Raw genomic sequence first — 11,090 nt, 5'->3', positions numbered from 1 at the left:
GCCAGTAATTATTCACATTTTTTTGTTGTTGCAAGTTACCATGGTAATTTTTGAAATTGAATAAAAAAATATTTTGAATAAAATGAAGACAGCTGCTGGCTATAGAGTCATACACATAGTCTCAAAGAACACTTGTAGTCACTGCAGATGTTTCTTCCATGTATGGCTTCACCGGGAAACCATACTTTCTCGTTTGCTGTGAAAACAGGAAAATTCAGAACAAATGGGGCCAGTTGAAGTCATCGAAGATCGGTGTGTGGTGTGAACATTTCAATGTCCATCAAGTTTAATATATATTTGCATACTTCATATTAACAAATGAAGATAATTAGGGCATCGCTTGATATGTGGCATCATTATTTTTTTCCAAATTCAAAGACAAATGCATAATACCGTGAAAACTGGTAAGAGGAGGATATAGGTTACCGGTACGTTTATTAGTGAAAAATGGCCAACACCAAATTTTTGGACATAGGGGTGTTAGAACAAAGGGGTGTTTAGGTTATCAGAACAGGGGTGTCGGAACATAAGTGTGTTGGACACATAGGGGTGTCCGAACATTGGTTGCGTAGTCGGAGTAAAGGGATGTCGGAACATAGGGGTGTCGGAACAAAGGGATGTCGGAACGTGTCGGAACATATCTGGGTTGAGTAGTAGGAACATAAAAGGTGTCGGAACATTGGGATGTCAGAACAGGGGTGTCGGAATACAGGGGTGTTCGAACATAGGGGTGACGGAACAAAGGGATGTCGGAACATAGGGGTGTCGGAACAAAGGGATGTCGGAACATAAGGGAGTCGGAAAATAGGTTGCATAGTCGAAATGTAGGGATGTCGGAACATAGGGGTGTCGGAACAAAGGGATGTTGGAACATGTCTGAACATAGGGGTGTCGGTACACAGGTTGCGTAGTCGGAACATAGGGGTGTCGGAACATGGGGGTGTCAGAACATAGGGGTGTCAGAACATAGGGGTGTCGGAATATAGAGCATTCGCACCCGCTGAACAATGACCACCTTAGTCATGAAGCCCAAGTTTTGCACTGTGTAAGACCAAACCTTGTGTCACACCATGGGCATTAATCCTGGAGGCAAGTATGACACAACTTTTTGAAGGGTGAGGGACAAAACTTTTGCCCTAGATTGCATCACAGAGCATCTGAAATGCAAACTTTTCCCGCGCCCTTAATCGGGCCCGCACCCCACGCCGTAAAGGCTTTTTACACGCAAGCTCCATCGTTGACAGATTTGCACCTCCCCCTTGAAAGAGTGGAAGGGACGTGTCCTCCACCCCCACCGCACCTCATTTTTGAAGGGTGGGGGACACAATATCAAATGTTCTCCGTATCTCTTGCCCACCTTTATTATGAAACTCATGTTTCGCACCCCAAACCCCGTGTCCTGTCATTGTTATCAATCCTGGAAGGGGGGGGGGGGGGGGTGGAGGAACACAATGTTCCCCAGTTTTGTTAACTCGTGTGTCTTACAAGGGCACGTACATGTACGTGCGTGTCTCTCCATACTTAGTTCTCTTCACTATAGTTTACTTTACGGTGACGCGGTGCCGTTCTGCAACCTCTATGGCGAGTTCAAACGATATTGGTAATGTTTTCCCCAGGTAACTCCGAACCCAAGGTTATTATTAACTCTGTTCCATTTGACGCCACATTCAACTGAGACTTTTCTGAGATCGTTTTATTTTCCCGCAAACCTTGCGTACAAACATTGCAAACAATCCATACCCATCTTTTAATAAAAGTCAAAGTATTTCCAAAATCCGAAAAGGCCCAAATTCTACTGCTCAAAATTTGAAGGCTTATTCTACTGTTTCGTTTGCCATTGGGTCTCTAAATGGCCTAAGATTGCACCACAGAGCATCTAGAATACAAAATTGTCCCGGGCCCTTACGCGGGCCCGGACCCATGCCGTAAAAGCTTGCTCGCTCTTTGCAGATTTGCCGCCCAATACTTGGGTCTTACATGCGCACCTGTAGATGCTGTTAACTCAAAAGGTTCTGCTCACATTTCAAAGGCTTTATGTTCTGTTCAATTATTTATGCCTCTGATTGGCCTAATATTGCACCACAGAGCATCTAGAATGCAAAATTTTCCCGGGTCCTTATGAGGGCCCGGACCTCATTCTTTGACAGATTTGCCCCCTTAAACTTGTGAACCCCACCTGAAGATGTTGTTAACTCCGGGGAAGTTTCTTCTACTACTCGCATTCTAAAGGCTTATGTTCTGTTCCAAGATTGCACCACAGAGCATCTAGAATGCAAAATTTACCTGGGCCCTTCGGCGCGGGCCCGGACCCCAGGCCGTAAAAGACACCACGTTACTTTATAGCAGGCTCCATCTAAATAGATTTGCCCCACCCACCAACCCCCACCTTAAAATGTGTTGTCTTTATCCCACTTGACGACGCTGGGGATGATAGGGATGCAACGCCATCTGTGAGCATTTATAAAATGCAGAAACAATATGGATATTGTACGAAGCTTTAATTGAGTTGTTTTTTAGGTACAATAACCATGATAAAAAAAATAGGTGCATCATAGCTAAGAAGGGTTATTTAGGCTATTTGTATCCCATAGTTAGTTTTTGATGGGTATTTATTAATTTTTGATTCAATCCAAGCAACGGTTTATTTACACATTACTACACCAATAGATTTATCAGGCAAAAGTTTTATATTTTACAACTCTTCTGGATTTTTAGCATTTGATTGAAACAGTTGTTGAGTTTATTTTTAAGATAGTCCAGTTAGTTAAACTTATCAAAGTTGATTTGTCATTCTCCATACAATTTGTATGCGAGTTTTGAGTTGATAGAATGTACATTTTCTGTTTCTAAAAAGTCAGTTGTCATTGTTTATATTTTTTACTAAATTCCTCGCGACTTTTCCCTTCCCGATCTTTGTTTTTCTCATGTGTTCAAGTGTGTACCCCAAGAGTTAGTGTTTTTGTTAGTTTTATCCATTAGTTTCCTAAGCGTACCCTTTTTCCGGTTTACATTCTCTTTACACCTATTTCATATTGAATTTGTATATCACTCATCCCCGAATCTTAAGGCTACCCATGGGTCCTCGATCATGGGATAAGGATATTTAAATTTAGTCCAGGAGCTTATGGAGCTCCGTAGCAAATAACTGATTAGAACATGCCACCTAGCTAGATACCTTCTTTAGGTCCTACAAAACAAGAAAATACATGTTGGCAAAATTGAAAATCTGGCAGATGGCGGCCATCTTGGATTTCAAAATGGCTACCATTAAAGTTATAAGTTTCCTTCAACTTTGAATGTGAATGTCATAAAACCGTGATTTTTGTGGCTAAAATTACATATAAAGCAATAAAAGGAACAACTGAATTGTTTCAGATGGCGGCCATATTTGAATTTAAAATGGCCACCTTTTTATGTATTTGTTTCCATAACTTCTGCTTTTCGTTTTTCATAAAATCCTGCTTTTCGGTGACAAATTGAACATTTGCAATAACTACTAAGCTTTACAAACTAGCATTAATATAATTAATATATATATTACACCAAACTAAACAAATATTGAATCTTTTAGTTAAGTCGGCCATTTAGAATTTCAAAATTGCCGCCTGTCAAGTGCATGTTTCCAGGGCCAGTTTGTCAGAGTTATTTTGGATGGATATGTTTTTGTTGGATTTGTTGACCCGCATGTACGAGTTTCCACAAACCAAGATACGTCAAATAAGCACATTTAAATTGCGGCCATTTTGAAATTCAAGATGGCTCCTTAAACCAAATGATCCAATATATTGTTCTTATTGGATTCATTGAACCTGCAAACATTTGTAGAGAAACCAACACCAAAATTCTGTGCGGCTCATGGACCATGATACGGGCAAAAATGCATTTAATAGGCGGCAATTCAAAATGGCCGGAGTAAAATATGATTGCTTAATTGGGTCGTATAATGTATATTAATTGTATTAATGCTATAGCTTGTATAGCTTTATAGTCATTGCGAATGTGACGTTATTCACCAACAACAGTATTTTAGAATCAACACCAAATTTATAGAAAAATATTAATAAAAAGGTGGCCATTTTAAATTCTAAGATGTCCACACTTTGAAACATGTTTTGTTCTTGTTCCTGGGAGTCTTATTTAGGTATCTAGTCGTGGTATCTAGAAGTGGCACTTCTGATTTTTAACGGGACTCAATTTTTGTTCATAATCTCCCCGAATATTAAATTAAAAGTTCAACTGGAATACAACCTACGTGAGTGACCCTGGTTTGAAAAAATGTTTAATGATTTATATAGTGCTGTATGCCACAAAACAATGTTAACTAGTAAAAGGTTTTTAGTTATTCATTTTGCGATTAATTCTCGCTAAAAATACCACAAATAAAACTGATTCAGATCATGAGATAGTTGGCGAAATTAATAAAAAATGTAACTTTATTCAAAGCTGTATCAAATAATTACAAAGAGTAGGGTTATAACCAGAGAAGCTAAAATAAAGCAGTCCTTATCATCAGTTTAAGAGACTGAAATGTAAACTATTTAGATAGAGAGATGATTTATTATCTGATTGATTACAAACACTGGCTGCTGATACAGAAATCTCACCGACAGGTATTCTTGTAAATGAATCATAATTTTCATATAGAGATATTGCTTTGATTATCAATGTTAGCCAAAAAGTTACATCACAACAATGTTATGATTAAAAATATACAAAATACAAACATGAAACCCAATAAACTAGTTTGTCCTTACAAACAACACGGTGTTCAGCAAACTTACGCAACTACAATATCTTACGAGGAGTTCAAATCTACATTCCTTCTTGATGGGATTCTACAACTATTATTGAAACATGTTCTTGATATCAGATGCACAACCACAAAAACCTAATGGATATTTCATTGTATTATATTGTACATGTAAATTCAGGTGAATCTTATGTAAAAACGCCCACTCCACTTTTTCCAAATTGACAAGTTGTTGGGCGGAATAATTCCATGATAAATAATTGTCAACTTTAGAAAGAGCATATTCAAATGTTAGTATAATAACATACATTTTTGATTATTTAAAGGCAGTGGACACTATTGGTAATTTACTCAGAATAATTGTTAGCATAAACCTTACTTGGTAACGAGTAATGGGAGAGGTTGATAGTATTTTAAAAAATGTGAGAAACGACTCCCTCTGAAGTAACATAGTTTTCGATAAGAAGTAACCTTCAACGAATTTGATTTTGAGACCACAGAATTAGATTTTGAGGACTCAAAATCAAGCATCTGAAAGCACACAACTTCGTGTGACAAGGGTGTTTTTTATTTATTTTTTCATTATCTCGCAACTTCGACGACCAATTGAGCTCAAATTTCACAGGTTTGTTATTTTATGCATATGTTGAGATACACCAAGTGATAAGACTGGTATTTGACAATTACCAATAGTGTCCCCTGTCTTTCAAAGAGAAACCAAACTCCAATGTGCTAAAATCTGCAGGAGCTTCCAAGACATGAAACAATTCATTTGTTATGTCTATAACAAATTTGACTACTGCCATTAACTCTGTTATCCTGTATGATTTAACACCTAAGCAGATTATTGCCATTCATTGGAGAATTGTCCCTTAATTAACAGTAAATAAACATACCATTGTACGCTACGTCATTCAATATGCATTTTTCGTTCCATTCGCCAGCATTTTTTGTTCCAACCAAAATATTGGCACCATTGCACATTCATTATTTGTATAATATGTTATTGGGCAGCAAATTATCCACATCAATATTTCACTTGACCTGTTGACTGATAGACAGACTGGATTCTTGGCAATCTGAATCTATGATGAAATATTGTAACAATTTACTGATTGGTCATATCAAACTGTAAAGTATGCACTTACTAACCTATTAAAGCAAGCTTGTCCAAAATGTACATGTAGGAGGTTTATTTCACAATCAAACTAAAATTAGGGGTGAAACACGCGCCTCTAAAAGGGAACAAAATCGTATTGACATGGACACAGGAGAAATAGGTTTGTATCAAGTAAAGGAAACATTAAAATTAAATACACATTAAATAAAAATATAACACAATAAACTAAATAAAAATGAGACTATGAACAACAAGAATAAGTATAACTTAAAGGGATATATATGGAGAGGATATTGGATTATTTTAGATTGTTTGTGCAAACCTACAACTAGCAAACAGTAACAAATTGATGAATACAACTTTCTGTGCAAGTACAACAAAATAAGAATTTTAAGAAATTCTAGGAACACTATAAGGAACAGTTAATAAGAGATACAGTACTTAATTGAAAACTCCCTTGTGGCAAAAGATGTCAGTCTTAATTTTCCTCTCTCCCCCAAAACCCCACAGTCTTGCACACATTCAAACAGCGACTTCGCCTACAGCTACGGTTAGATCGCTCGCGTCTGCCTACTCTACAAAACTGGCAGACGCACTGATCAAGCCGTAGCTGTAGCTGAAGTCACCGTTTGGGACACGGCCTAAGTTTTGTGCTCCATGTAAAGTCATCAGACACCATTACCATATCCTAACAGAGTTTTAAAACGCAACTGGATTTGAAGTTCTGGTTAGAAACAGATCCCAGGTCTTGAGTATATACAACAATGTACCCTTTGTAATGGAGGTACTTATGCTATAGTTGTGTTCCTGTGGGACTTTTTTCAGTTAGAGTATCGCAACTTTTCTGTGGAATGACAAAATTAAATCCAATGGGGATGCATAGTAAACTGACCTCCCAACGCGACCGTAAAACTAACAAGCTGAAAGAGGTCAGCAACAGTAACTTAACAGGGCCGCTATAAGTCCAGTGGCAACAGCTCCACGTTGTAAACCAACCATGGCCACACTGTAAAATGCTATGCAAACGTCTTGGAATATAAGTCCAGGTTGGAACCCACAGTAGATTTACACTAAAGCCAGTCACAGTAACTTTCCATGTGGCAGTGGAAGAACATATCCAATGGGAACACAGCTTAACATGGCTTAAGATGCAGTACTTAATACAAGTCTCATATTCCTATTGCAAAAGTGAGACATACGAATGTTGCTTCATCTGCGTCTCTTAGCAGGAGAGGCAGAGTGGTTTGGAGTGCGCCTTGTCCTTGGGGTCCCCGGGGATGATAAGTCCTCCATTGGCATTGCTGGTGATCTGGACATGGAACGGCCTCTCTTACCATGCAGTGGAACACGACTAGAGTTTTCCTGGGACTCAAGTGTCTGACCTGACTGGGCCACACCTTAAGACAAAAGCAAAACAACAGACAAGTGAAAAACAATTCTATTTCAGACTATATAGACCTCTTTCATGCTGCCTCCATCTTGGTCATGTTCCTTGTATCGAATAACAAATATGAATGCTAACAGTCATTTTGCAATTAGGAACCAGCCTTGGTTTGGTTACATTCATATCAATGGGAAAAATTCAAGATGGCTGCACCGATGATAAAGGTCTATAGGTAGGGCCTTTAGGTCAATGAGCAATTTTGAAACAGTTGGTTCTTCATTTACATTTAAAGGGACACGTTTTCCTTTAACGTAATGAACTAACAGGGCACACCAATTTGTGGTTGATTCCACAAAATGGCAGACTGTGTTATTTCGTAAAGTAAAAGGAAAACGATGCAATTTCGAGGCATATTTGAGTGGATCATTATAATCTACTTTTAAAACATCTTTCAAACAGGCATGCAAATGCCCGTTGAAAAAAAAAGAGGAACATTTTCAAAGGCACAACGCAAGTGCGGAGCGAGGCAGCCAAAACCGCCACGGGACATGAGACCCACAATGGTACCCTAGAAAATGTTGAGGTTTATTACTAGGCTTTTATTGTAGTTGTACATTGTTGTTGACAGGCATATACTACGCTAAAAAAATAAATAAAATTTGTGGAAACGCGGAAGAGTTGCATGCCTGTTCAAACCATATGCATTTTATAACAAACAAATTCAAATGCTTTTCATAGACCAAAGCTCAATCCAAGGCAACATGTTCCTCTCAAAAACATGTCCCTCTGCTAAAACAAAGGAGCACCTGTGCAAAAGGTTGTAATCCTATTTGTGCATTTTTGCCGCTACGCGGCACTATGATTTTTGGTTGTCAGTAAATTGTGTGATTTTTCATAATGTAATCCTTTTAAATACATCAAATGCATGGATCTATAATGTCAGTTAGATAAATCAAACATTGAGTGGCTTTAATTCGTGGAATGAAAGGAATATTATCGCTCGGTAAAATTTGGACTGTTCCATTTCACTCGGCTTTGCCTTGTGAAATGGAACAGTCCAAATTTTACCTTGCAATAATATTCCTCCCATTCCACTTTGAGCCACTCAATATTTGTATACTAACACACATGGGTGTTTATGGGTCAAACCAAAATGTAATATTCTTTATCCCTGATTTCCATCTAATTAATAACAATTCTGCTCATTTTTAGTACAAAGTTTGTCAATCAATTGTTTATGACTAGATTTGTGGGCACTCATTCTCTAGAGAAAGCCCACTCAATCCTAAATTGTTATCCTACCAAGTTTCTTCTCAATGAGTGCTAACTGTTCCTTAGCTTCTTGACACTCTCGTCGTTTATTCCTCATGGACGCAGAGTTCTGCTCTTCTTTTTGTGCTTGTAGTTCACGTGCAGCTTCTATTCTCTTCTGCATTACCTGTTCTAGACTCTCAGCCAACTCTAATAATCATACAATCAATAATAAATGGCATGTTAGGCTTTCTTAGACGTCATTTCATCTCTGTTGGCAAAGTTGTCTCTTTTCAAGAAAATCTTAAGGCGCAGGGAAATCAGCGAAAAGTCCTGACAAATCACACGCCTGCTTGTAAAAAACACACATATACATATGTGTATCTTTGTGCCATTGGGTCTGTCTGTGTGTACATCGGGAATAATTGGATTGGTACATGTACATGAGTACTGCCTTACACGCATTGACATTGGTTGTTTATGTAGTGTTCGTTTGTAGCAGAACAAGTACTTTGTTCTATTTTCCACAGCATCGACCGTTTCAGTCACATCCACGGTTATCCAGCATTATACTGTGCCAATTTTGCATAAAAGATATGGAACTCAACCCAATGATGGTTGATCTGTGAAAAAAGGGAAGCAGTTACCGCTTTCCATGTGTTGTAGCGATATGATTGTGCATATGCGTAGCCAGACTCCAACGAAATATCTTAGGAGATTTCCAAATAAAATGAGATTAAGATAGCTCATTTGAACGCACTGAACCAGGTTCTGACTTTACTAAGGGAATAAAAGGGTAGCGACAAGTTCTTTAACGGCCATTTAAAACCGGACCGGCAGGGTTGTGTCGTGTGATAATGGTCCAAGCCTGATTCTGCAAGGCTTTAAACGGATGTTTAAGAACAAGCCACTACTCTTTTATTTCCATTCATAAATGCCCTTTTTAAGGCAGTGTACACTATTGGTAATTATTCAAAATAATTATTAGCATAAAACCTTTCTTAGTATCGAGTAATGGGGAGAGGTTGATGGTGTAAAACAATGTGAGAAACGGCTCCCTCTGAAGTGCCATAGTTTTAAAGAAAGAAGTAATTTTCCACAAATTTGATTTTGAGACCTCAAGTTTAGAACTTGAGGTCAGAACTTGAGGTCTCGAAATCAACCATCTAAACGCACACAACTTCGTGTGACAAGGGTGTTTTTTTCTTTCATTATTATCTCGCAACTTCGATGACCGATTGAGCTCAAATTTTCACAGGTTAGTTATTTTATGTATATGTTGAGATACACCAACTGTGAAGGCTAGTCTTTGACAATTACCAATAGTGTCCACTGCCTTTAATAAAAAACGTTAAAAAAATACAATTATAGACACTTTGACGATTGGAAATTTGAAGTTTGAAGTATTTATTTCAAAAACTTTGTGAATAATCTGTTTGGTGTGCGTGGGTTGTGGGTACAATAGCTATGCATGTCAGCGTGATAATAGCTATTTTGAAAAAGAAAAGAACAAAAAATTCCCTCTTTACTTGTTATCGTGTTTTCTTTTTTCTGGGCCTTAGGTCTGATCAATCTTATTTCAGTAGACCTTATGCTTTTATAATGAGCATTTATAATGTGCTGGTATCCATCTAAAAATGCTTGTGGCACAGCGACATTTCAACAGATGGAAATGTTTATGGAAAGCCAGTCATGAAGAAAGTTAACATATTATGATCCGGTAAACTGTATGGAGGTATTAAATAATGCTCATATTCAACCTATGTGATTATTCTTGTGACTCCAATTCGGACAAATCTGAATTTTTTATTCCCAGAAGCAAACTCAGTTGGGGTGACCGCGCCTTTTCTATTACGGCCCCCAGGATTTAAAACAGTGTTACTAATAACATCAGACAATCACCTTCAATACAGATATTTAAGTTATCACTCAAATCTCACCTGTTTACAAGAGGTAACTGTGCGGCGCAATGAGCAATGATCATTGGAATATGGCGCAATATAAATGTTCAGATTGATTAATCAGCCTTGAGCAAAAGGAGCTTTAAGTTACCTTTAAGTTTAGCAAGCCGTCTGCATGATTCTGGAATTGGAGCTCCAAATACAGCGCCTTTTAATTTCTCCAAGGATAGGAACTGATTTTGAGAGCCTCCAAATTTGCCGTTGCTGCGAATACGGTTACCATCTCGTGTAAGAAGAGGAGGGCAGTATGTGACTTTAACAAGCTCTTGTCTGTACGCTGTGGCATCTTCCAAGGTATCAAAGATGATGGTATCGGCTAGAAGCATACCAAAGACTGATAAAAAAAGCAACATAGGAAATTAACTTTATTAATAATATTAATCATAACAACTGTTGCTTCTTTTAAGGCTTCCTTTAGGAGTGGTGGATACGCCTGCTGTTTCAAAATTGCTCGCACATCCATCACTCAGTGAGGCTCAAGGCACTTTTAAAACTTGTAGCATTTCCCTGCAAGATATGTGGGACTACAGTTGATATACGAGACCTACTCATTTTACATAGCACCATGTAATGGTTTACAAGGTGCCATGCCGCAATATGCTGCCAGTCCAGCCAGGAACACTG

The 11,090-nt window shown here is 38.1% G+C and overlaps 1 protein-coding gene across 1 annotated transcript in view; it reads right to left on the bottom strand.

The window, feature by feature from the left end:
- Window positions 1–3,549: 3,549 nt before the first annotated feature.
- LOC139949528 (structural maintenance of chromosomes flexible hinge domain-containing protein 1-like) overlaps window positions 3,550–11,090 on the bottom strand; it is an 88,275-nt gene continuing 80,734 nt past the window's right edge. The window contains exons 39-41 of the mRNA XM_071947905.1: window positions 10,558–10,800; window positions 8,557–8,715; window positions 3,550–7,267 (exon numbers count right to left, since the gene is read on the bottom strand). Coding sequence (XP_071804006.1) covers window positions 7,080–7,267; window positions 8,557–8,715; window positions 10,558–10,800 — 590 coding nt within the window. The 3' untranslated portion in view covers window positions 3,550–7,079. The remainder of the gene's footprint in view (window positions 7,268–8,556; window positions 8,716–10,557; window positions 10,801–11,090) is intronic.

This window comes from Asterias amurensis, chromosome 17, assembly GCF_032118995.1.
Source record: "Asterias amurensis chromosome 17, ASM3211899v1".
NCBI lineage: Eukaryota > Metazoa > Echinodermata > Asteroidea > Forcipulatida > Asteriidae > Asterias > Asterias amurensis.
Note: the sequence above shows the minus strand (reverse complement) of the source record. Positions and strands in the feature narration are given on the sequence as shown.